A 27,563-nucleotide genomic window follows, 5' to 3' on the forward strand; every position below is an offset into this window, starting at 1 on the left:
TGGTGCATGCCTGTAATCCCAGCTATTCAGGAGTCTGAGGCAGGAGAATCGCTTGAACCCGGGATGCGGAGGTTGCAGTGAGCCAAGATAGCTCTATTAGACTCCAGTCTGGGCGACAGAGTAAGATGATTCTGTCTCAAAAAAAAAAGAGAAAAGAAAACAATGTCCTTCTGTCCTTCTAGGTCCAACGGATGGTATCTTTTCCTAGGCCACTTCCTTACCCCTTTTAGGCCATTTCTCCAGAAATGACCTAAAATTCACATACATGAGCTAGTCTCTCTCCCAGGAAAATGTAATAGGGATCATAGTCTTAATCTCAAATTGGGGGTTTCATTTTCTCTCTTCCCGCTTCCTGTTTACCTACTCCTCCGAGATCTGCCTCAGCAGCTCAGTGAGGTGGTGTGTCAGTTTCAGTGTCCCTGGTAGGAAATGGGTAATTCAAAGGAGCACCTGAAGAAAGTTTGGTAAAGGGACTATATGGAAAGGTGAGGCAGGGTTAAGAAATCAACAAGGGGGCCGGGCGCGGTGGCTCATGCCTGTAATCCCAACACTTTGGGAGGCTCAGGTGGGTGGATCACGAGGTCAGGAGTTCAAAAACCAGCCTGGCCAAGGTGGCAAAACCTCATCTCTACTAAAAATACAAAAATTAGCCAGGTGTTGTGGTGGGTGCCTGTAATCCCAGCTACTTGGGAGGTTGAGGCAGAGAACTGCTTGAACCTAGGATGCGGAGGCTTCATTGAGCCAAGATTGCGCCACTGCACTCTAGCCTGGGTGACAGTGAGACTCCATCTCAAAAAAAAAAAAAGAAAGAAAGAAAGAAAGAAACAAGAAAATAAATCAATAAGGGATGGACTGCCCAAGATTTAGCAGCAGTGGAAAGCTATTTCCACTCCTGTCCTCTGAAGGCGTAATGGGATGGCAGTGATTTCCAAGGAGACCCATAGCTGAAGAAGACAGCTGTTGGACATGACCTATGACCTTCAATAGGTAAAGGCAGCCATTGACAAACTGCAGTCCTGTAGAGGAAGCCTTGGCCTCTCTCCTCTAGCTCTCTGAGCTAGTTCCCCATATGGCTGGATCCAAGGGAGTTGAGGTGATGCAGTCTGGAAAGGTTAATTTCCTGGGGAACAGAACTGCCTCTGACAGTGAGCAGAGAGTGGATCCGAAGAATCAATTGGAGAATAATGAGCACAAATTGTTAGTCTTGATGGGGTGAAGCAAATATATCAGAATTGGGGGTGGGGGTGGGCAATGTGTATCATTTGCAAAAGCATTCTAGAAGAATGTAACCACCCCCTCCCCCAAAAGATTGAGTAACACTGATGAAAATGAATAAAAATACAATAGGAGAATGTAAAATAAGCTGGCTGATTGGAAGATCATTCATTTGTTTATTCATTCATTCATGTATTCATTTATTAATCATCAAGATACCAAGATTCGCACCTCTAGATGTCAAGATTGCAAAACTTGATTAGACATCTCTATACGCCTGAAACTTTTTATAATACAAGTTTCAAAAAATTGGATTACACAGGGTTACAGGGTCACTATCTCCAAGAACCTAATAGTCTGGACCAACAAGTCCAGAGGATTCAGCTTCTAAACTGGAGGATTTGGCTGCTACAGGGACTCTGGGGTAGACAGACAGGAGAGTAGGAAAGGATGTTCTGGGATGGGTATTGAGTGGATGTGGAGGAGTGGTGGCAGATGAGGTGGAAGAAGTAGAAAACAACTCCAGATTTCAAAATTGCATTGTCAGGTCTGTATTTAAGATCCTTGGATCATCAGGGTTAAGGATGGATTGGTGGAGCAAAAGCTAAGAAATAAAGTTAGAGAAATTATGTGGGGGCCAGTGAGCAATACCTATGCATGAAACTAGGATCTGAACAATAGCAGGAGGACCAGAGATGAAGAGGGGATACATTCAAGAGATGGTCATGGGGAAGAATGAACAGAACTGAAGAATTAAATGGCTGTGGTGTGTGAGAGAGGGAAAATTCTTTGAGCTGTTTTGCCTTCTCAATACTCCCACTCACTTTTCAGCTAATAGCTCCTGGGTTTTCCTTTGAGAGCAGGACTCCTACCTGCCCAACTGAGTGCAGTTTCCATAAAACTGTCACCCATAGTTCTTGTCTTCTCTGGCCAAAAGGGAGATCACGTGACACAAGTCAGGACAATCCGTTGCTCCCTCCTGGGAATTTGGAAATCTTGGGTTTGGCATCTAGATCCTGTCTTGGGTCTTGTCTTTGTGGAAGACTCCATCTTCAATTTTTTCCTTAGATTCTGTATGCTATCCATGGCTTTCTTTAAAAGTCATTTTTTTTTTTTTGGAAAATTCAATAAGCTGAAGTTTTTTGTTTGTTCTGAGGAACAGAACTGCCTCCGACAGTGGGCAGAGAGTAGATCTGGAGAATTCATTGGAGAACGATGAGCACAAATGGTTAGTCTGGCTGGTTGGAAACAGAAAATTTCAGCTGACTGTGGTGGCCACGTGTGGTACCTTACACAGGGAGATAAACACAGGTTGATGAGAAAGTTTGAGATGGGGTTTCTTAAAGGAATGGGTGAGTACTTTGCTTTTGAGAAACACAGGTTGAGGAGAAAGTTTGAGATGGGGTTTGTTGCAGTAATGGGCGAGTAGTTTGCTTTTGAAAAGCCTACAGAAAAGTAAAGGGACAAGTTCAAAAGTTGTCCAGTGACTTTGTGGAACTGTAAAAATGACACCACAGAGTGTGAAGCCACCTTTGGCCTTTGGACATAGAAAGTTCTAAGCAATAGCCTGACCTCCTAACGACATACCCAGTCTTCTCCAAGGAGGGTAATTCCTCCATGGGTTGGCTACCGCCTTCTGCAGATGCCCCAGAATCAGCTGAGGGAGTGGACAGAGCCACATTTTCAGCACTGGAAGCCCCGCGTCCTGGCTCTGGTTATTTCACTAATTAGCTAGGTGACCCTGCATAAATGCCCACCTTTCTCTGAAACTCAGCTTCCTTGTTAGTAAAATACAAGAGTTGAACTATTTGGGGTCTCAACGTATGTTCCAAGAGAATTTCCAGTTTACTTATGAAAAGGGGTCCTGTATACTGGGAAACTGGGTTAAATAAGCCTTAAACTGGTTTCCTTATTGCAGGACTTCTCAGGGTCTTAAAAACACTCACCTGTGATGCAGATATCCAAGAGGGGTGAAGGTGAGTAGCATTTCTCAATCTATCTTTCCCAAGGAAACTTTTTTCTCCCCCATGATGAAACATGTGGAACCAGTAGTCATCAGAAGGCACTTGTAGAAATGTTGGATTAGGTGATTTCTAAGGCTGTATCAGCCCAAACACTCCATGATTCTGTGTATCCTGGTGCTCTGGGCCCCTCCTGTATTTCCCACTTGCCTCCTCCTAGGGGCTGATTGACTCTGAAGGACCCTTGCCATCTGTTCTAAGGGGCTTCTCCCAGGAAAAATCACACTTGAATGCCTATAAAGCTCTTTAAAGATATAGTCTGGCTCATGAAACCCCCTGAGCAACTTAAATGGAAAACACAGTCCCCCACTGCGCCCAGAGCACAGATCCAGGCCCAGCCCGAAGGGATTGCAAAACATGCTCTAGCATGCATTTGGGAACAAAGAAAAACCTACTCTTTGCTGCTCCAGACAGTCTGAGACGCTTTGTGCCCTTGGGCCCTTGCCCGGTTCTCTCATCTGCCTCAGTCCTGGTACTAAATTGGTTCAAGGTTTGGAGGAAAGCTTCAGAGCAAGGGGGAAAAGGATGTTTAGAGTTCTTAAATGCTGAAGTCACCCTGAGGACCGGAGCATAGACCCTCGCCGGCCACCAGGGGGCGATGACAACAGCATCTGTACAGAAAGCAGTTCCCAAGAATAACAGCAGTAAATTGCACCTAATGTGTTTATGAATGATGAAGGGACTCGAGTGTGTGTGTGTGTGTGTGTGTATTTGAGTGTGCGTGTGTGTGTGTGTGTGCGCGCGCGCGCGCAACTGGGTGCCCGAAGCTAAGACTGAAAATCTGCAAAGTATAATACAATACAATGTGCAACTCTACTATATATTCACAGGATGTGGTCAAGTAGTTGAAAGTTTCCTTGAAGGAAAATGAGGTAGAAGAAATCAGAATAGCATTCTTATGAAAGGAAAGAGAAGCGCTCTCAGGAGTATAGTTGTCACTGTGTGTGTGTGTGTGTGTGCGAGCGTGCATGTGCATGTGTGTGTGATTGCGTGTGTATAAATGGGTGTGTGTAAGCCTCAGTATGTGAAAGTATGTGCGTGGTTGTGAATATGTAGGCACCAGTGTGTGTGTATATATATGCAGGGCTCATTCAGGCCTTCTCAGTGTGAGGGGACCTCAAGGAAATCTGGGCAATACTTCCTCCAGTTCCTGCCCTTTCCTTTCAAACAAACAAACAAACAAACAAAATCATTCCTACAAGTATTTATGGAGCCTCTAACGCACGCGCCCCTCCCCACTGGCATCTGGAAAAGCTCAGACCTAGCCAATTTAAAGCGGGCGCTGGAAGAAAGAAGGCGCTGGGGACAGAAGGGATGCCTCATCTGCGAAAGACTTTTGCAAAAACACGTTATCTTCTGTGATGCTCCAAACAACCCAGGGAGATGAGGCCAGGCAGGACTGTGGCCCCTGATTTGAGAAAATAAAGGCTCAGAGATGACACGATTGGCCCAGAGTCACCCAGTCAGGAAGCAGAAACCCGAGGATGGAAGAAGGCATTGTCAATCCAGGGGTCCGAGTCGCTGCCATCACTACTTTTAGCAGCCCACCAAGCGTTGGGTCTGGGCAAAGCAGGGCAAATTTCCGGGTAAGGTTTGCCAGCAGTGACCTCAACAACATGGACCACCGTGTGTGTGTGTGTGTGTGTGTGTGTGTGTGTGTGTGTGTAGCTGTGGAGTAGATTGGTGTCAACCGCAAAATTGCGGATCTTTGCCATGAGTACTAGGTGCGGTAGGGAAGCGGCTTCGTGGGCGACAGTGCCATGGTTTGGCGTCCCTAGCAGCTGTGCGACCTCCAGCAAGTCGCTTCACTTCTCTGAGCTGTTTTCAGATGCCCCCTTGGAAGATCGTGGACTTAAGTAAAGAATATGAGTAGAGTGTTCAGCTCAGTGCAAGAATTAAAAAAAAAAAAAAAAAAAAAAAAAGTGTCAGGAGCCTTATCCGTCCTTGGCTCCTAACAGTGAATGAGTTTCAGTGTTTCTTTCCCGGGGCCCTGCTGGCCGAGCCCCTTTCCTTCCCTCGTTCCTTCTCTCTCCCTCCTCTACTGCCTCCTCCCTCCAGGCTCTCGGTCGCTCCAGCAAAGTTCCCAACTTAGTCGACATGACGCGCGGCGCAGCCAATGGGAGGCAGAGTTGGCGATTTTTTTGGGGGGGGGCGGGAGGGGTGGGCCCCGCGTCTCCGGTGTCTGCCCTGCTCAGTGAATGGAGAGAGCGAGCGCCGGCCAGCTCACCCCGCCGCCCCGTGCCCCAGCCGCCGCCGCCGCCGCGCTCCCCAGCTCAGCCCCAAGCCGGACCTCCCCGGGCGCCACGCCCCATTGCGCTCGCCCCAGGTCCCCAACCCGGCCCGCGGGCCAGCGGGGCCAGGGGGCGCTCCGCACCTGGGCACTCCCAGCGATGCGCAGCGGGGCAGCGCCGGCCCCGCCGATGGAGCTGCTGCTGCTGCTGCCGCCGCCGCCGCCGCCCGGCGCTCCCCGCTCCGCCCGCGCCCCGTGCGCCTGAGCGCCGAGCTCGCCCCTCCTCCGCGCCAACTCCGCCGCCCGCTCCCCAGGCCGCCCGCGCTCCCTGCGCGACTCCTCAGGCTCCACGCGTCTTGCCCCGCAGAGGCAGCCTCCTCCGGGAGCGGGGCCCTGCACACCATGGCCCCCGGGTGGACAGGGGTCGGCGCTGCCGTGCGCGTCCGCCTAGCGCTGGCCTTGGCGCTGGCGAGCGTTCTGAGTGGGCCCCCAGCCGTCGCCTGCCCCACCAAGTGTACCTGCTCCGCCGCCAGCGTGGACTGCCACGGGCTGGGCCTCCGCGCGGTTCCTCGGGGCATCCCCCGCAACGCTGAGCGCCTGTGAGTACCCCTGCCCCACCCCACGCGGGCCACCCACCTGGGTCCCACCGAGGTGGCCCCAGGCGCCAGATCCCTCCTTTCCTTTCGACCTTCCTGGATGCAGTCTCTATTCTCATCCCTTCCTGGATAGGATCCCTCGCTCTCCGAGCTGGGAGTCTGTAGGCTTGGTCAGATCTGGAAAGAGAGGTCTCGAAACCCCCCGCGATGAGCAAAGAGCAGTGCTTCTCCAGGGGTGAGGGTTGCAGACGCGGGGCCCACTGACAGCTTCCGAGGAGTAGCTGGCGAGAGGCGAGGGGAGGCAAGAGCACTGCAGCCTCAAGGTCTTAGGGTGAGGGTCAGGGGTCTGCGCTCATTAAAAATGGGGGCGGGTGAAGGAGAAAGCTATAGGATGATGGGCCGTCAAGGCTCAGAGGCGGGAGAGAGGGCCCAAGACTGTTGACCTGCTTGGAGATCAGAATGGGCCAGCCGCTCTCTGGCTGCCCTTGCAAGGAAAGTTGAGAGTGTGGGTGAAGGTTTAACTTCTGAGGAACTGGACAGATTCAGAGTGGGTGCTCGCAAAACCCGCGCTGCCTGGAAAGCAGTCTGGGAGATGCCAAGTTGCAGCCCCGGGTGAATTTTTTATGGCTCGGTTATAAATGCCTCCCCGAACGAAGGGGCCGGAATGGAAATGCTGACAGCTCTTCAAATGAGACCGAGCGTTATAATCTTACAAACCGCACTCAGCCTCGGATCCTGGGCTTGGCAGCGAATAGAGAGGCGCTTGCAGAATGGGGTGGATTGACCCTAGTTTTAGCCCCAATTGTGCAACCAAATATTTACTTTTCATATGTCAACGTTTTGGAAACATTTATCATTTTGATCCTCGGACCGGATTCAAATCTTGGACTCCGGGGTGGGCTCCTCTTAGTCCGCAGTTGGGGTGGGGTAAGGGAGTGGGGGAGAAACGCTGGAGTGGGTGGGAGCCTTACTGGGAACCCAGCCGAGAAGTGGGTGAGGGTTTGCTGTAGTGTGGTGGATTCCCTCCGTGTCCTTGCTCTCCCTCTTCTCCCCTTCCTCACGTGCCTTAGGGGTAGGCGCCTGGATCTTCCACTCTGCTTTCTTGACTTCAGGCTGGAAGAGAGTAGTGATGACAAGCATTGTCCCAGAGTGTGTTATTCCTGTTAGTCACCTCCTATCACCCCACCTCCTCTTCTCTTCCACTTCTTTGTGCGTCTCTGGGTGGAGACTCAGCAGAACTGTCTTCCTTATTCCTGATGCTCTCTTTTTCCTTTGGCTGAAAACTTTTTTTTTGTTTTTCCTCAAGTGCAGTGATTGTTTTGTTGGGTTGAACCACAGAATCCTAAAGGGTGAGAGCCGAATTATGAACAAATGTCGAAAACCAGGCTTGGAAGTATAAAATGACTTGCCCAGGAAAACACAGCAAGTTGATGGCAATAAAGGGGCCAAAATCCAGTTTTTCACACCTTAATTCAGACATTATGTTAGTCCATAGGAGTGCAAAACTTGTTTTAGTGGTATTTTTAGATACCTGTAACTTGTAAACTAAGTTCCCATCCTCGTCACACCAGTGCTAGCCACATGAGTTAGTGAAATAATAACTGTAGCTAATGTTTGATAAATGCTTTGCATGCCTTGATTTGTGTACATGTATTATCTCATTGAATCTCTCCAACAGTCCATTAGTTACATAGGCAATGCTTATTACTCCATTTTACAGTTAAGCCGTCTTGTCATTTACTCAAGGTCATGCAGCTAGTGAAGTGTTTGAATCCAAGCCTGATTGGTTCCTAAGCCCACAACCCTTATCACTCTGCTGGTCCTCCTTGGAACAAGGGTCAGTTTGGACCACAATCTATAAACAGACAGTCCTGGGAGGTTTCTGGCTGGGCTTGGATCTTAGAACAGGCTGCTGTTGCTTCTGCTTCTGGTATACCCTGCAAATGTTCAGCTCACTTTGATGTTAGCTCTGATGCTTGGGGTCTTGAAACTACTTCTTCCCCATCTTCAAAACCGTGCTCCATGTTTGGGAAACCAAGGAGAGTAAGTCCCTGTCCTCCTGGTATGTAGGAAGTTTTCCAGAGCTGCAGGAACAGCACCCATGCTAGCATGCCACCCAGTCATCTCCCATAGGAGATCTGTGCAGCTCAGGGCAACCCATCAGCTCTAGAACTGGAGAAACGGGACAGAGACTGGAGTCCTGGTCGTTCCCATAGGCCCCTGCTGCAGTCCTTAACAGGCAGTGGGAGAGCAGGAGCTGCTTTGATATCTCTGGTCTCTTCTGCCTCCGTTGTGGTCACTGGTGCCACTTTGGCTGGGGTGCATGGGGGTGCCGCGATGGTATCTCATTCTAGTCTCCTTCCTCCCTGGGAATGGGGGACAGTCTTTAGAGGCAAGCTGGGTCAGGTTCACTGCAGGGTTTCAGGGCAGTCCACCAACAGTTTTTTCACCACCAAAGTCCTGCACCACACTCTCTCTCAGCCAACTCAGATGTAACATTTCAATTGTGAAAACTCTTGGGGGATATTTGGCATTTTTACGCTCTGCCAAGGATTTCTTCAGAGAGGAATCACTCATTTATTCCTGCCTTCATTCATTCAACACACATTACTTGAGGCTGGGCGCAGTGGCTCATGCCCGTTATCCCAGCACTTTGGGAGGCTGAGGTGAGAGGATCGCTTGAGCCTAGGAGTTTGAGAACAAACATGACTTGAACCTCTACTGCATTCCAGAAACTGTATATAGAATCATTGCATATACAGAATTAAACCAGCACTTCAATGTAAAGAATGTAAGCAAAAGATAGAAGGAAACTTGCTTTGGTGAGCCTTTTGAACTTCCCAGGGTTCATTTTGCCATGGGGCACGTTTTGTCAGCACTGTCATCAGATGCTCAGGACCTCCCTAAAATCCAGTTTTCTGATCTCAAATGTTTAAATTGTGTTTTAAAACAAAGAAACAGCATTTTCTCCGTTCTCCATTCTTGGTACTCTGCCTCCCAAAAAGCCTTTGATGAAGGGATTTGTGTGTGTGTGTCTGTCTGTGTGTATTGCTTCTCTGGATGTTTCTGACTTCTGAAACCTTGTGTTATGACATTAAGGAAAACCTGAGTGGGGATAATGTGCTCAGCATTTGGTCTTTGCTTCAGGCCTGGAATGGGGCCTGAATTGTTCATAATTAAGCCAGAATCAGAGTTGGGGGTCCGTGTTCCAAGGTATTCCCTATAATGTCAGCACATCACGCAGAAAAAGAAACTCTCTGTCTTTTATAAACTACTGACAATTTTTCCCCCTCCATGAGGAGGTGACACCCACAAGAAAGCTAAATAAATGCAGAGAAGAATTCAGTGTAATTTATTATCCGTGCAGCAAAGATAGAGGATGAGAGGAGAGGAAGTGGATGGCTGTGCCTGAAACCAAACATTTACCATGGAGCACAGAGTAAACAGATGTTGCACTTACCCTTCTGACTACAAAAGGAGCCCACAGATGTAATTCTTCTCCAACCACAATCTCAGCCTGGAAAAAGAGGAGGCAGATGAAAATGAACTCTCACGTGGGGCCACTTCTCCCCATCTTGCCCTCCTGCCTAGAGGCAGGCAGAGGCCCACTTCTCACCGCAGTGAGGGGTGGCCTGAATGGTGGAGTGGGGGCAAGAGTGGACATCTTTGGTTTTTCACTTGGCTCTGGAACATGCTGGAGACTGCTATATTTAAATAAACATTTCCTGTTTGCGAAGGAGAATGGGCGAAAGGCTGAAACGTGAGAATGTGGTAACTTAATTTTCTCCATCACTCCAGATGACGGCTAGCTTTGCCGGTGGTTTGGTCCAATAAAAACTGACACCATGTCATAGGCTTTCCCTCACTTGACCACAGAGGTCCTGAGGTTAAGTGGGAGACTTTCCAAGATGCTCAATAGCCAAGTCCTGTGTCCTGGTACTTCCAGCCCTCAGGGTCAACTTAGAAGACAGGGACAAGCTAGTGAATCATGGGGTCTCTCTGGGTCAACCATGGTGATGTGGCCTTTTAGGGAAACACAGTGCCCTTCTGGGCAGACTGAGGAGCGGCTGGGTGGATCTGCCTCCAGTGGACCGGTCTAGCCTCCAGGGTGCTGTGCAACTTTGAACAGATTGCATTACCTCTCTGGGCCTCATTTTCGTGAAAGTAGAATTCTTGCATAGTCTTAGTGGTTTTCTTAGGGGTTATAGTCCATTGGGGGGACTGTCAGTATCTGCCTCCCTAGTGTCTAGAACAGTGCCTGGCACACAGTAGGTTTTCAGCAAATGTGTATTCAATAAAGGAATAATGAACCTCAAAGCTAGAAGTCTTTCTTTAGTTCTTACAAGTGAAGGATGGGCCATTATATATCTGCATTCTGGTGTATAACTAAGGGATCCTTACTAGTAACCTATGTCATGAGTTGTTAAGGGTATCTAAAATTTGGATTTTATGAACTAATATTTATTGCCTTACTAGAGTTACCAAGGACTCCTGTTGAGTGATCTGCTCTGGAGTCTGGTTGCCAGGCATTGCTTAGCAACCTTGCAAAACTCCTACTGTGCACATGCCCATGAAAAGAGCTGGAAATCCTGAGCACTTAAACCATAGGGCTTTCTAATCAGGAACTCATCAGCGTCATCCTGAGCGCTCTGTGGGTTTTGATTGCTGCTCTTCTTGTATTAATTGATAAGTTCTGCTTTTGTTGATCATCTGGATTTTCTATTATTTCTGCGTTTTTGCCGTTTTGATTGTTATGTCGTTTTCTCTCTGGTATTGTTTGTTGTCACAGAGTTCTGTCTCCCCTGGAAAGTGAGAATGAATAGTGGGTTGCAGCTGTAGGATCTCTCACCTTGGCAATGTGGGCTGTGGCAAGAAGGTTCCCGACCCCTAAGCATTGTGGTTAGGGCAGGCGCTCTGGAGACAGACAACTCTGGGCTTGAATTGCAGCTCTGCTACATCTTGCTGTTGCACTGTGGGCGTGTTACACTATTGTTGACTGCAGTGTGTTTAATTCTTTTGTACCTATTTCCACACCTGTGATACCAGGACGATAAGTGCACTGTCTTCACGGGGATGCTGTGAATGTAACCTGAGGCAGTCCCTGTAATGCACTCAGCACGGCTCCTACTATGTTGTTCACTCATTGCTGTGATTGTTCATCCCTCTGTGATTTCTTAACTGTAAAGTATGTATGATGAATCTTCCCTGTTGGGGGGATTAAATGAAATAATATACAGGAAAGTGCTTAACACAGTACAGTCGCGTGCTACATAAAATGACATAGTGGACAACATAGAGGATAGTGGTCTCATAAGGTTAAAATGGAGCTGAAGAATTCCTATCGCCTAGTGATGTCGTAGCTTTTGTAACGTCATAGTGCCATCACTTTATTTTTAATACATGTAGTGTCACCTAAGTGTATAATGTTGATAAAGTCTCCAGTAGTGTGCAGTAATGTCCTAGGCCTTCACATTCACTCAGCACTCACTCACTGACTCACCCAGAGCAACTTCCAGTCCTGTAAACTTTATTCCTGCTAAATGCCCTACGCAGATGTACCATTTTTTATCTTTCCTACCATATTTTGATTGTACCTTTTCTATGTTTAGGTATGTTTAGAAACACACCTACTCATGATTGGGTCGCAGTGGCTTACAGTGTTGAGTAGAGTAACATGCTATGCAGGTTTGGAGTTTAGGAGCAATAGGCTATCCCATATAGCCTAGGCGTGTAGTAGGCTAGACCATCTGGGCTTGTGTGAGTGCACTCTATAAGGTTTGCACAATGACGAAATCGCCTAATGACGAGTTTCTTAGAACATATCCCCATCATTAAGTAATGCGTTACTGCACCATAGGAGCCCTCCCTAAACTATTCATATTAGTGACCATGGTTATTACTTTTATATCTTCATCTCAGGCCTTGTCCAGCTGGAAGGTTTGAGATGCCTACCCCAAATTTGCTACAACCCAGAGCCCTGTGGAGGCAAGTTCCTTGCCTGCCTGTGGGCTCTGCCCAATACCCTCTTGGCTGGGCCCCTCCTTTTCTCTCTCTGCTCTTGGTCCTGCCCCTACAGCAAAGCCCAGGTTGGCCTCTGTTCCATAGAAGGGGAATTATGGTGAAAGTGGTTTAGGTCTGTTCCATGGGTGTGTGCTTTGTGGTATATTTAAATAAGGAATGTATTTTATTTATTTATTTTTTGGGGGTGGGTTTTCATGGGGAATTTTTAGCCCTGACTTTTTTTGCAATGTTCATTCCTTCTATCTTTCCCTAAATACTTCCTTTTACTGACTTCCCATGTCTGCCTCTATTACTGCTTTTACTTGAGGCAGCTGTATTTACTAGCAGGCTCCACCCTCATTATGTAAGGTGGTCTTAACCCTTTTTAGAACTGCTGGAAAGAAAGGAAAAACAAGGGGTGGAGGCGTTCCCAGAGAGCTAGCTCTTCTGGACCACTGCTAATCCCAAACTGAATGGCTGCAGAGGGTGCCCTGGCACTGCGCTGAGCTCCCTATGCTCTCCGTTCTTCATTGTTCCTCATCCTTAAATTCAAATCAACCTTGCCCAGGTTGGATGCTCATGAATCCTCTACCTCTCTGTTTTGCAGGCCTGGACTGTGATCTGTAACTACTGTGACTGCTGGCCTGTTGAAAGGCTAACCTTTCTTCCCCTCTCACTGTGGTCTTCATAGTTGTGTTGTCAGTACCATGTTTGATACAGTGAAACCCTGGCCAAAGGGTGCATGATTAGAACCTTCTGTACTGAGTGGACAGAGAAGATGGGAAAATGTGCCACTAGAGCGAGACTCTGGGACCCAAATCCCGGTTCTGTCACCTACTAGCTGGATGGGCCTCAGTCTTCCCATCTGATAAAAGGGAATAATAATAATACTCCCTTCAAAGGATGCTGTATTAATCCACATAGGCTGCCTGGAACCAAGAGCTCCCTCCATCAATATTCCTGTTGTTATTATGATCAAAAGTCTTACTGAGTATAGACCTCCTATCAGAGCATGATCAGGATGAACCTTCATGAAGAAAAATATGGATCGTCGGGGTTGGAAGCGGTCCTTTTGTCCAAGTTCCAACCACACAAAAGTTGGTCTTCCATTGGCACAATTTCAGGGAAGGTGGTCAGTTAGCCTCCTTTGCTTGATGATATCTAGTGATGAGGAGCTCAGTTCCTCCTAAAGCAATTTATTCCATTAAAAAACACAGTCCTAATAAGAAAATGTTCTTTGTGTGGGGATTGGACTTATCTCTTACTGATTGTCATTACCCAGGGCAAGTATAATCTTTTTTCCAAATGACAGGTTTTCAAAAGTCTTATTGCTGTGGTGTTTATCAACACCCATTTAGCCGAGTCTCCTTACATTTTCACAATTGCCTCAACTGTTCTGTATGTGATACAGTTTGGGCATAGGCCTTGTCCTCCATGCCTACTTCTCTTCCTCTAAATGGATTCCAGTCTTCTCGGACTGCATTGGTTAGAAGGAGACCTTCCACGCCCTCACTGTTTTATTTGACTTCTATCAGCCAGCACATTCGAAAGAACCTATTCACTTTGGACAGCCACAGCCCTGGGTGGGCTCATTTTGACCAAGCTGCCTGACATCCCCATATCTCCCCAGCCTTCCCTGCTGTTAGCTTGTTGTCCCCCCTTCTACACTTGTGCAGTTGACTTTTTGGAGTCTAAGTGCAACACTTTGCATTTATCGTAATTAACTTTTGGCAAATCATTTCATTTCATCAGCTTTTCAGGAGCATTTTCTATTTCGATTTCCTCATCTAGCAATTAACTACTCCTTTCCCCATCTCCCACTATTTATTTCCTCTGCAATTTTAATGAGCTTGCCCTATGGATCTTTATCCAAGTTGTCAATATAATCAGCAGAGTTCTCTGTGCATTTTTTTTCAAAATCTTTCTACAATCTGGCATTTGGATTACATAAATATATTGCCCCGTTCTTTCTGGCTGGGATTGCATAAAATGTTGAGGTCTTCTTGGCTTGTAGCATCTTCTTTCCCTGGGGTCCTGTTGGTTCATATTTTCTCTGGAATAATTTCCCATTAATGCTTAATTCTTCAGCTTGCTAAATTTTCTCTATACTCTTGGTTTCTCATGGAACTTTCCATCATGACTTTAGCTTCATTTTTGTCCTATTAGGCTAGTACCACAAGTCCCACCAGCACAGGATATGACGCATGTATGTGTGTGTATGTTGAATGTATATGTATGTATGTATTGTTCTCTCCTGGTAAAAAGTTTAGCCTGAGGGACTGAGCCTTTCTGCCAATAGCAGAGCTCAGGTAGCTTCAGGTTTTTAAACACAGTGATTTCTCTTAGCATCTTGGGTACCCAATGGCATCGGGCACATTTTCTGGAGTAGTTCTGGGAACAGACATGATGGAGCATGAAGCATAGGGGACCGAGGCCTCCAGGGTCCCCAAGCCTCTATAAACAACAACAACAACAGTCATCACCATAACAATAGCTGGCATTTATTGAGCCATTCTTTGCGCCTGGCATTGCTCTTACACTTTACATGCATGGAGGCATTTCCTATTCAAAGAGTTATGTGAAGTAGGCAGGAGGACTGTCTGCATTTTACAGATGCAACAACTATATGAGAGAGGTGAAATGACATCCCCAGTCGGGAACAGGAGAGGCAGGGTTCATCCAGCCAGGCTGGTCTCAGAGGCTGCACGCCAACCCCCGGTCATGTCGTTCCTTCAGAATCTTTCAAGTCAACCTCCTTTTCTGTCTTCTAAACTCCATTCTCAAGTAACAACTAGAAGAAGAACATGATGAGTTCACCTTAAATCAAGGAGCCCCTGTTTGATGCAGAGCATCAAGAGGAATGTCAAGGATGTGATCTGGACACCTGGTGAAACAGAGCCATCATGTCCAGTTTGGAGAAATAGGTGGCCTTTGTATCGGAGCTTGAAGACTAATAGGGTCCCTGTACGTAGGAATGGGACCATGGTACAGTCACAGAAATTCATGATTAGATGCTCCTGAGCCTGACTTAAAATGATGGGAGCTGCACTTTGGGAAGTTTTATCTCATGGGGATGTTTAGAACAGAATCCAAATATTAGGGAAAATATCTCTATGGTATGTGTCCACTGACTGTTTTTTAAATTTTGGGTTTGAGGGGATACACCCTCCAAGAGTAGTTCTGATGAATCTTGCTGAGTAATATTTTCCCCCTCAAGCATCTACTCAAATGTTGGCAGAAGTCATCTTCCTTTGCAGTTAGATGCACCACTTGCTTTCTCTTAGTCGGGATCTCTGGGCTTCACCTGCCCTGGCATCAGGTCCTGTTCCAACAGGATGTACATAAGTTGTATCCTGGCTGGAGTCGAGTGTGACTGCACTTATCATGGCCATATCACTGCTTGTGTGGGCTCAGACTCCTCTTCTCTTGTCCTAAATGCCAATCTGGTTCCTGACCCGTGATTCATTCTGCACTTTGGCAGCAGTGTATCTTGTGGCTCCTGAAAGTCTGCCAGCACATTTAACCACCCACCTTGCCTCCCTCTTGGGTTTTTCTACCTCTCTAGCTCCTGTCTGTTACCAGGTATACCCATCCTTTGCCCTAGCGTGTGCCCTAGTGTGTTCCCTAGTGTACGCCCTAGCGCATGCCCTATGTATGCCCTAGTGTGTGCCCTAGCATATGCCCTAGTGCGTGCCATAGCATGTGCCCCAGTGTGTGCCCTAGCATGTGCCCTAGTGCGTGCCATAGCATGTGCCCCAATAGCATGTGCCCTAGTGCGTGCCATAGCATGTGCCCCAGTGTGTGCCCCAGCATATGCCCCAGTGTGTGCCATAGCATATGCCCCAGTGCATGCCCTAGCATGTGCCCCAGTGCGTGCCATAGCATGTGCCCCAGTGTGTGCCATAGCATATGCCCTAGTGTGTGCCCTAGCATATGCCCCAGTGTGTGCCCTAGCATATGCCCCAGTGCGTGCCATAGCATGTGCCCCAGTGTGTGCCATAGCGTGTGCCCCAGTGTGTGCGCTAGCATGTGCCCTAGCGTGTGCCCTAGTGCATGCCATAGCATATGCCCCAGTGTGTGCCCTAGCATGTGCCCTAGTGCGTGCCCTAGCATATGCCCCAGTGTGTGCCCCAGCATATGCCCTAGTGCATGCCATAGCATGTGCCCCAGTGTATGCCCTAGTGTATGCCCTAGTGTGCACCAAAGCATGTGCCCTTGTGTGCGCCTTAGCATATGCCCTATCGTATGCCCTAGCACATGCACCAGTGTGTGCCCTAGCATGTGCCCCAGTGTGTACCCTAATGTGTGCCCCAGCATATGCCCTAGTGTATGGCCTAGCATGTGCCCCAGTGTGTGCCCTAGTGTGTGCCCTAGCATATGCTCTAGTGTGTGCCCCAGTGTATGCCCTAGCGTGTGCCCTAGTGTATGCCCTAGTGTATGCCCTAGTGTGTGCCCTACCATATTCCCTAGTGTGTGCCCTAGTGTATGCCCTAGTGTATGCCCTAGTGTGTGCCCCAGTGTATGCCGTAGCGTGTGCCCTAGTGTATGCCCTAGTGTATGCCCTAGTGTGTGCCCTACCATATTCCCTAGTGTGTGCCCTAGCATATGCCCTAGTGTACATTCTAGCATATTCCGTAGTGTGTGCCCTGGCATATGCCCTAGTGTACATTCTAGCATATGCCCTAGTGTGTGCCCTAGCGTATGTCCTAGTGTATGCCCTAGTGTGTGCCCTAGCATATGCCCTGGTGTATGTTCTAGCATATACCCTAGTATGTGCCCTGGCGGATGCCCTAGCATGTGCCCTAGTGAGTGCCCTAACTCAGGTATGTCTGCATGCTGTGGAGTCCATGATCCTCTTCTAATCGGAGTGTTATGACTTGGCCATAGAATTGTGCATGTTTGCATCTCTCCCTGAGCTTTAGCTGCTCCTGGCTCCTGCCTTAATTCTTCTGGCTTGGCTTCTTGCCCTCTACTGCCCGCTGTGTAGTTCTCCATAGTCTTGGTATTGAATTTGGACTGTCACCATGAGAACCCCAGGTCCTGAAATTGGCTTTCATGGCCTGGACCTTCACTGGAGACTGGAGACTTGCAATGAACTCAGAGCTCTGCCCTGGAAACAACCTCAGACTTCATTTTTATGGCTATTTGAAATCTTTTATCATGTCCAGGGTAGCATGTAATGGTGCCCCAGGGCTGGACTCTGTAGATGACGAATTACTTAGACATACTCCTGAACTCCCTGTACCCCAAATAGGACAGATCATTTTATAATTAAAAAGCACAGCAGCGATGATCTCATTGGAGAGCTGTCCTGCTCAGAAATGTGTTGCAGAAATTTCTGGACTATCTAGTACTTCCCTGACATTCTTTCTTTCTCTCCGCGCCTTCTCTCCCCAGCTCTAGAATGTTGGTAGAAAGTGTTCTGAGTATGGGGATTCTAAGTGGAATTAGTGGGAAGCCAATGGGGAGTACAATTTGGATGTAAACCGAAATGAGTAGAAAGACCTAGGCTGAATCCTGGCTTCTGTCACTTTCTAACTGCCCCACCTGTCTGAGTACCTTTGCGGTCTCCATTGTCTCATCTATAACCTTTGGAATGGGAGAAATAACACTCATCTCAGGGGGCTGATGCAAGGTTTAAATGAGATCAGATGTCTCCAAATGCCTTCTAAATTTAGTGCTGTGCGAATACCTTAATGAGTCCACCCACAATTTCTGAATTGAACCACTAAATCCTGTATCTGGAAGATGATCAGGGTATATTTTAGAAGCTTTCATTTACAGATAAAGAAACTCAGGGAGCTCCAAAACCTTGCTCAGAGTCACCCATGTCTTCAAACTCTTGTTCCAGTTTCCTTTCCATTTAACAAAATGCGTCTTTTATAAATTAAAATATAACCTCTCACCAGTCATGTCAGCAGCTTAACCAGGTGGAGTTTAGAGCACTGGCTAATTAATAAGTGACAGTGTCCAAGACAGTAGGACCAAATGAGGGAATCCATGAAGGATGGAGTCACTTAAAGGTGCCATTTATTGAGTGTCTACCACAAAGAATAAAGCAAGTGAAATGTTCTGATAACTACAACAGCTCAAACTAACTTCAAAGTTAGTCTAGACTAGATCTCCCTCCAAATGATGGACAAGGCAAAGGCTACCATGCTAGGTTCACAGCAGGGAGATTTATGGATTGGGAGAAATGCTAGAACCATGAAGGATGTAGCACCAAACCCTCAGGAATCAATGATAAAAGCAAGTCCCCCTCATCCATTTTAGTGGGTACAAATATATAGAAAGCCTCACACATCATAAAAAAATAGTACAAGTGGAATTTAAAAAAAAACTCATGGGGAAAATATTAATCTGAGAACAATTGTATCTGAGAAAGCATTCAAGTATGCCTCTGCAGCTAGCTGGCGAACAGCACAAGTTCTGCATTTTATTAGAGTCCTAACTCTGTGTAGAACACTGACCTTATTTGAGAAGCATTTCATAAACACTGACACACAGCACAGCAGCATTTGAGGCCATGAGGAGATACAGGGCCTTCTTTAGGGGGCCAGCTTCCCTTCCCCTCCTGGGCTGCAAGGGACCCCTAGGACATTGTTTCCCTGAGGAGGTATTATCTTTATTTTTCTCTCTTAGGTTTAAGTCAGCAGGAGGAATTTTCCTTGGTGAAAATGAGGGAGAGGGATTTGGAATAAAATTTGTGCCTTGGTCAGGTTTGCGTAAGCATGGGGTAGGCGATGGGGAAGACCCTGCTGTGGGGGAAAGGGTCTAAGAACCTTCACTTGGCCAGTGGAGTTTCTTTTTGGAGACCTCACGTGGTGCCTGGAGACCTAGGCTGTGGCTGTGTCAGAGGCAGGTTCTCAGGCAGCATTCACCCAGTCCTTTGGAATGCAAGACTTGTGGCTTGCAACCGCCCTGAGAAACGCGTCCACCACATCCCCTCCTGCTAGAAGCTGGCACCTCCCTTTCCATCTGCTGCCAGCGTACAAGTTCTGAATTTGTGCCACAGAACTTGGTTCTGTTCCTCCCCCTCTTGTTGCCTTCCCTAGCCAAGAGATTTTCAGGCTTTTGAGGTATCTCTGGAGATCATCTGGTCTACTCCCTCCCCGATGATCTCAGCCCATCTCCAAAGGGAAATGCATTAGAAAGGTCACCAGAGAGGACATCAGCTTCCTGGTGTGGTCTGCCCTTGTGAAAAGGTGCCTTCATTTCTGCCTCATCCTGTGCAATGATCATGCAGAGCCATGGGAAGCCTCTGCCAGTCTGGGAAGCTAGGGAGACAGAAGAGGGACCACATCTAGTACAAAAAGTAAGGGAATCATGTGGAAGCAGAGGGGAGAGGCACCATATGGGTGACTCGGGATGGCAGATCATATCCTGAGGGCTCTCAGCACCAACGCTGCAGCTTATTTAAAGTCTAGAGAGGGAAGATCCCAGCTGAAGAAAACGGCAAGGGAAGGAACACTGGGAACCAGGAATGGAGCAGGAATTCAAAAATGGGAAGGCCAGTTGCTTCATGGAGCTTTTAATGACTCTAGTTCTCCACCAACACCCCTCCCCTTCTAATTGCTTCATAGCACAAGATGGTAACCAATCTGCTCTGTTGACTCTGTTTAGACGTACATTTTAGTACTTTCTGAAACATTTCCCATAAGTTTCCCCCTGCCGTGTGCCCTCCTTGTACATTCTAGAAATTTTGCAAAGACCTAAGTCTCCTCTGGGTTCTTTCCTGACTGGAGCTGCATGCTGATTCAAGCCATATTCAGTCAGGAAGCTCTCTTCCCGTCTTTAAAACAAGAAACATCTTCTTCCAAGAAGACTGCACTACAGTTTTCTTTGTCTGTGTTGCTAACGAACAAAGAGGCCCCATTGCAAAACAGCATTTCATGAGCAGAGCAGGGCTGATAGCACCTCTTGCCAAATGTGACTGTGTGTAGTTGTGTGGGGGGAAAATAGCTTTGTCAAGAGGAGGGCCGAGGGAGGCAGCTCTGGGGAATTTTTAGCAACTGCAGCATGGTGTAGTGGAAAGAATGCTTGCCTGGGAATTTAGAGACCTGGCTGTACCTCTGACACACCGTGTGGCCTTGGACAAGTCATTTGACCTCCCTGGGCCTCAGTTTCCTGATCTTTAAAGGGGATGAGAGAAGTAGACTGGATGATCTCCAAGGATCCTTTCAGCCCTATGCATCCTCACTTCTGGGGGCTGGGATTTGGGGTTTAGACCTGAGCCAATATCCGTCTGACTCAAGAGACTTTCTAGAGGCAAGAGAGAGGCCAGGACAGCTGCTTCGGGGAGTGGCTGGTCCTTGATTAAGGCTCAAATAATTAGCTCAGCTCCACAGTAAGCCTTCTGAAATTAAGAAAAAAAAAAAAAAAAAGATGTTTAGTTTTTAAAAAAAAGCAGTTGATGTTTCTTAAAACTGATTGGCTTGGGGCTTTGTAGGTTTTATTTGGAGACATAATTTTACTTCCTCTATAGTATAGCAGTTTAGATTATTGATGCTTTGATGCTGGAGTTAGTGTGATCTGGTTTTGAATGCCATTAGTAGCTAAGTAATCTTGGGCATGGTCTTTAATAGTAACCTGTTTCCCTGGCTTACTAGGAAGATCAAATGAGGTAATACATGTCAAGCTTAGAGGACAGTGTCTGGCATTAAATAATCACTCAAAAAGTCATTATCATGGCTATATTTTGCTGCTTAACAATCCACCCCAAAACTTAGTATTCTAAAGTGACGACCATTTTATCATGCTCAATGATTCTCTAGGTCAGGATTTTGGACATAGTGCAGTAGAGACGGCTTATTTCTGCTCCATACAGTCTGAAGCATCATCTGGAGAGTCTGGAATGAACAGGGGAGACTTGAATACCTGGGTGCTAGAATCACGAGCAGGCTGTTCACTCACATGCCTGGCACCTAGGCTGGGATGACTTGAAGGCTGGGCTCAGCTGGAACTGTTGACCTGGCTGCCTACACATGTGACCTCTATGTGGCTTGAGCTTCCTCACAACATGGTGGCCTCTGAGTAGTCTAACTTCTCACATGGTTGCTCCACACTCCGAGAAGAGGTGTGCAGCAACTCAAAACAACTCAGAAGTAGCATGGCTTTTTATGAATCAGCCTTAAAAGCAACATAGTACCCCTTCTGCTCTGCTCTGTTGCTCTGAACAGTACAAGCTTGCCCAGATGCAAGGGTAGGGGCCATCTCTCCATGGAAGAAGTCTCTCAGAAGTTGCAGCTATGTTTTAAAACCTCCATACCCGTATAGTTATCATCATCATTTTTCTGTACCATCTAATCTAATCTCTTAAGTAGACAAAAAGTTCCTTGAGGACAGGAGCTGGCATTTCTCTATAGAAGCTTAGTACGATGCTTGTGAAAATAAGGCAAAATCAACATATTTTCAAAAATCAAATAGAATTAGATAGGCAGCAGGTTTGGTCGAAAGACCAGGAGCTTAGTGCCAAAGAGATCTGGATTCAAAAATTTGTATTCAGGGCCAGGTACAGTGGCTCACACGTGTAATCCCAGCCCTTTGGGAGGCTGAGGCAGGAGGATCACTTGAGCCTATGAGTTTGACACCCACCAAAATATAAAGATTAAAAAATTAGCCTGGCATGGTGGTACACACCTGTGGTGCTAGTTACTCAGGAGACTGAGGTGGGAAGGATCACTTGAGCCCAGGAGGTCAATCTGCAGTGAGCCATGATTGCACTACTGCACTCTATCCTGGGTGACAGAGTGTGACCCTGTCTGCAAGAAAAAAAAAATCTGTGTTCAAAATGTGCCCTTTGAAAAATTACTTGTCTTTCTCATAAAAAAAAGACATAAAGACAGTAATACTTATCTCAAGGACTGTTGTAAGAACTAAGGATAGTAAATGCAAAATGCCTAAAACACACAGTCAATGCTCTAACTGAATTACAGATATTGTGAGGCAGTGTAGCATTGTGGCAAGCACCTGGATACTCCAGTCAGACAAACTTGGTTTCAAATTCCATCACTTCTCATTGTGTGAATGTAGATAAATCCCTTCATCTGTTTGGGTCTCAGGATCCTCATCTGTAAAATGGGTGTTGTAGTAACTGTCTTGTAGGGTTATTGTGGAGATAAGAAAAGCTTCTATCTCAGACCCATCATGTAACGCTTCTGTCTCAGACCCTGGCACATAGTAGGGACTTGAAATAGTACCTATATTGGCCACAGTTAACAATTTTTGTTCTTTTGTTTGTATATTGATTTGTCCATGAATTTATGCACCGAACAGTGACTCATGTAATGCTAATAACTCACAATGGCTTCATTTATCAAGTTTCCTCATGGTAGTGTCTGTTGATGCCTAGATCTGGGAAGATACCTTCATGGGATAGAGAACTAGCCCTTTGGAAAGGAGCTCAGGGTCCCAAGTAAGCTGCCTGGGACAGTACTCTATTTTGACACATCCACAGCTGAGTTTTAATTGTCCCTGTTGGCCTCTGACCCTAGAGATCCCTTGGCCTCCTCCAGTTATAATCGTTTTGCTCAGAGGTTCACATTTTCTTTCCTCACCGGATAGATCCTGTCCCTTGCTGCTGTGCAACTGTGGGCAAACATGTTAGCTCTCACCTTGTGCCTTTTTTTTTTTTTTTTTTTAAGCATTGTTCTATTGACTCAAATTCAGCAAACTGTACCAGCCTTGTCTTTGTGCTGTCAAGCCAGGTCATGGGGGTTCATTTTCCCGGGTAGTTCCTGGGATCTGAAGCTCTCTTAGGAACCATTGACTACAAGCTTCTCATTTTCTTCCCTAAGACCTCCCAGGAGCCCCAACCTTATCTTTTCTGCTTTTTAAGAGTCTAAATAATCTGATAAAAGACATTTATCTTGTCTTTAGAAAAATGCACAAACCTCACAACATTTTGCAAATGATTTTGAAGCCATTCCATGGCCACTTCTCCAGTGGCATATTTCTTCTGAATGATCCTTACCTGTCTTAGTGATTTTGATTGGATGAACCTCTGGATTTTTGCTGAGTTTGACTCTGGGATCATCATGTAGCTGTGAAATTGTCATAAGTCTCTCAGTCCCCTCCATTGTAGTAGACATGCGTTGTTTTCTGGCTGCCTAGGACTTGTTCCCTCTCTCTTCCTAGCAGCAGCCCTTCTTTCATTATTGGGATGTCATTTTCTGCACCCATGGGATACAGTCTGGTAGATTTTTGATCAGGGCTTTTGGCCTCTCCTACTCAAGGGCTAGTTTATGACCCAAGCCAGGTCAATTGGATCCTTTCTTTCTGGAACTGAAATCTTGACCAGAGGAACAAAGAGATTGGACATAATGGTTTTCCATTTCATCTAAGCACCTTCAAAAGCATAGACAAGACTATGCCTGCTTCCCTCCCACCCCTGAAGACCTGTTCTTAAGATGCTCATTGAATCCAGGAGTTCCTGATAGCTTTCTAGAGAATTCCCTTTCACTCAACTTCACAAGATTGCAACCAAATTTCCAAATGAGTGAGAAAGCCACAAACAACAAACTTCTGGGGAGAAAATGGCACAATGAGAAAGATATGTATGGCCTTTGGAGAAAGGCAGACCAGGTTTGAATCAGTTTTACCATTCACCAGCTGGGTGCCCTTAGGCAAGTTCATTTTTCCCTTAGGATGTCAGCATCATTGTAAAATAAGGATAATGAGTCATGAAGCCCTGGTTCTCAAACTTGCCTGCGTATTGCAGTCATCTGGGGAGACTTAAAAAATTACTGATGCTCAGGCCGATCCCCAGAGAGTGGAATTTAATGATTTGGGGGTGCTTTTTGGATGTTGGGATTTTGTAAACCTTGCAGGTGTTTCTGATGTACAGCAGTGTTTGAGAAAATTGACCTCAAGAAATTCTTCAAATTATAGGGATGAATAAATGAGGTAAGATATGTAAAACATTTAGCATAATGTAAGGATGATAGAAGTCACTCTGTTCTCCTTTCCTGTCCTTTCTTAAGGTGAACCAGAATCGCTTGCTGTTGCTTCTAGCGCAGTTTTCTTTGTTTGGAGTAGTCATAGCAATGCATGAAAACCACGATGCAATATAACCTCACCAGTATAGGTGAAGGACAATCATAAACGTAGCCAGAATTATAGAATATACAAAAATGTGATTACTTTCACATCCCTGGAATAACTAGGGCAAGTTCAACAATCCTTTGTGAGAACGTTCTATGGAGTGACTGCTTTAATGGAGAGACAAAATTGATTTATAATTACCATGGCAACAGCAAAATGGAGTGATGTCTTCCTGAGGGACCTGGACCAGGACCCAGGAGAATTCTCTCCCAGGTCTGCCCTGCAACTTGCTGAGTGACCTTGGCTCAGACGGTTCATCTCATAAGTCCACAGTTTCCCCAGAGCCTATTTTCTGACCTGCGCATCTTCAACAGATATTTTTGAGTGAAATATATTGAGGTGATGGTTGTTAAGACAATGACGAGAAGAGGCTGTAGGAGGCAGAATGAAAGCAAGGCCTTGAGCCTCATAGAGGAGATAATTATAGATGCTGGTTCTCCCACCTGCCGGCTTCTCCCATATCCAGCAAAACCTATCCAAGTCTCTATCTTCAAAAAGTTCTTTCTGTAGAGAGGATGCAAGGGGAAACTTCCACATAGCTCAGGCTTTCTCACTTCAGTACTATTGACATGTTGGGTTGGATATTTTTGTTGTTTGGTGGGCTGTCCTGTTCATTATATTTAGCAACATTTCTAACCTCTGCTTCTTAGATTCCAGCTGTACCCTTGTTTCATAACAACTCAAAAAATGTTTCCAGACATTGCCAAATGTCCCCTGGGGGGAAAAATTACCTCCGGTTAAGAAACACTGGCTAGCCCAATGTCAATGAAGTATACTTAAGTTAATAAAGCAACATAATTGTGTGCACACAGTGTTTAATCTCTGTAGTGCCTTCAGAAATTTTTGCAGATGTCCATGGAGCAAACCGTTATCAGAAATCTTTACATCCATTGTTTCAGATGGGGGTTCTGAGTTACAGAGAAGTTAATAGTAACGGTAATAATGACCAATGCTATTGGCTTATGTAATTTTTTTATGTCAAATTCCCCCAACCAATTATTTATTTATTTAGTTAGTTAGTTAGTTAGTTAGTTTTTGAGACGGAGTCTCGCTCTGATGCCATGCTGGAGTGCAGTGGTGCCATCTCGGCCCACTACAACCTCTGACTCCCTGGTTCAAGCGATTCTTCTGCCTCAGCCTCCCAAATATCTAGGATTACAGACACCCGCCATCACACCCAGCTAATTTTGTATTTTTAGTAGAGATGGGTTTTCACCATGTTTGCCAGGATGGTCTCAATCTCCTGACCATGTGATCCACCCGCCTCAGCCTCCCAAAGTGCTGGGGTTACAGGCGTGAACCACAGTGCCCGGCCTTCCCCCACCATTTTATAATAAGATTAGGTGAATACATATAAAAATCTATTTCTAGTTTCTTTTCTAAAATAAAATCCAGCAACAGACGCTCAGCTTGGCTGTATGGCGGTAATTGACTGGTGTTTAGATGGGTGTGTCTCCATTTCACTGCAGTCCCCACCACTCCCTATTGTGACCCCAACACTGAGACAGTACGTCAGCTGCCATTTGACATTATGTTGATTTTCTTTTGCTTGATCCAGCTTTGCTCATTGATCTCATCTGTCCAGTTCCTCTTGGCCATTGTATTTGTGGTTCCTTTCTTACAACCACACTGTGTTGTATGTATTACTGTTCTCATTTTAAAAATAGAAAAACTGAGGCTCAACAAAAGCAAAGCTGTTGCCCAAAGTCACACAGCAAGTCATCAGCAAAGCTGGGAGGGAGACAGACCTGAGCCTCCTACCTGGTCTGCAAAGCCCTGCCCGGCATCACAGAGCAGCCACTGGTAGAGTCTCCCTGCATTCTGAGACGTGCCAGCCGGATCTTCTGCACCTTAGGGTTTCCTTGAAGAACCAAATCTCAGTGTCCCTTTGCTCACCAGGAAACCCACATGTCACCAGAATGGCAAGAGTGTCCTCTGAGTGTAGCTTCCCAGACTGCATTTTTCCTGTGTCTATGCCACTCTTTGGGCTGTGTCCAAGGGCTGCTCACACACTCCCACGTAGCCGAGGGGCCAGCTGGTGTGTGTGCTTCTGCCTGAGACGAGGCCGCTTGCCTGTGGGGAGGATGTGATTGCTTTAGGAAATTAAGTGGGAGTGATTAATTAGGAAATGTACTGAGGAGGCTGGAAAGAAATAGCAGAAAAGAAAAAAAAATTGGAACCCTCAATATCGAATGCTTCTGGCCACATGGCTAAGGATACTGTGCTCAGTGGGACCAAAAGCATTTGATCCTGTTACTTCTGATGCTGCTGCTTTGATATCACCTCCTTGCATGAGGATTTTTGGAAGGAACCATAAAGTCAGCTGGTCCAACTTCTCCTTTCATTGAATGGCAAATGAAGGCACAAGGAGACCCCCAGCGGAAGCTGGGCAGCTTACAAGAAACAGCAGGATTTGGGACTCAGAAAGACCTGAGTTTGAATTCCTGATGCATCCTTGCTAGATGTATAATCCTGGGCAAATCTCCGAGTCTCAGGCTTCTCACTGTGAAATGAAGGTAGCATTTGATGATTGCCAAGGATTTTTGCAAGGAATTAGTGAACAAAAGCAAGCGTGATGACTGCTAATAAGTAACATGTGCCAGGCACAGTTTTAGCACTTTGTGTTTTCTTAATTCTTACAACCATTCTGTGAGGTTGGTACTATTGTTAGTTCATTTTGTAGATGAGGAACAAAGGCACCAGAGGAGACATTATTTATTCCATGTCTCGAAGCTCGTAAGTGACGGAGTCAACTTTCCCATGAATCTGATTCAAGAATCCACCTTGTCAACCACTAAGCATTCTCCTCTTGTGCATATTATATAATTTATAGATAACATTATAAAATGAATAAAATATGACATGGATGATATACTTTATATCTAGCTTATTAAATTATTTACATAATGTTATGTTAGGCTGAACCCTGTGGAATTGGCGTTTTTGTTGTTAGAAAAGGTGGAATAGTAGTAATTTCAGAGAGTTCATCCTAATACGGAATATATGTAAGTCACCGAAATTTCTCTTTCTCTTCCTTTTCTGTATGTATGCATACATATTCAGCTAGTTCTTAGCTCAGAACCTCAGTTTCCTCCTCCATAAAATGGGGTTAACACTGCCTAACACAAGGTACTGCTCTTCCATGCTGATGAGACAGGGTATGGGGAAAGCATCTAGCCCCTTGCTCAATAAGTAGGATCTATTGTTATTCTACACACACCTGCAGGGCCCTGCTATTTGATACGCCTTCCTTCACCACCCTTCACTCACACTTGGTTTTGGTTAGAGGGTCTCCATGTCCAATAAAGCTTTTAAGTTACACACAGGTAAAGTATTGGGCCCAGAAGCTATATTTTTATTCCATGGGACTTTGATATTTTCAATATGCTTCAGTCTAAC

General features: G+C 46.3%; 1 protein-coding gene across 1 annotated transcript in view; it reads left to right on the top strand.

The window, feature by feature from the left end:
• The first annotated feature begins 5,438 nt into the window (after positions 1-5,438).
• Positions 5,439-27,563, top strand: part of SLIT3 (slit guidance ligand 3) — a 651,942-nt gene continuing 629,817 nt past the window's right edge. The window contains exon 1 of the mRNA XM_010358190.2: positions 5,439-6,065. Within this exon, the coding sequence (XP_010356492.1) occupies positions 5,869-6,065 (197 nt within the window). The 5' untranslated portion in view covers positions 5,439-5,868. The remainder of the gene's footprint in view (positions 6,066-27,563) is intronic.

This window comes from Rhinopithecus roxellana, chromosome 3 (assembly GCF_007565055.1).
Source record: "Rhinopithecus roxellana isolate Shanxi Qingling chromosome 3, ASM756505v1, whole genome shotgun sequence".
Lineage (NCBI taxonomy): Eukaryota > Metazoa > Chordata > Mammalia > Primates > Cercopithecidae > Rhinopithecus > Rhinopithecus roxellana.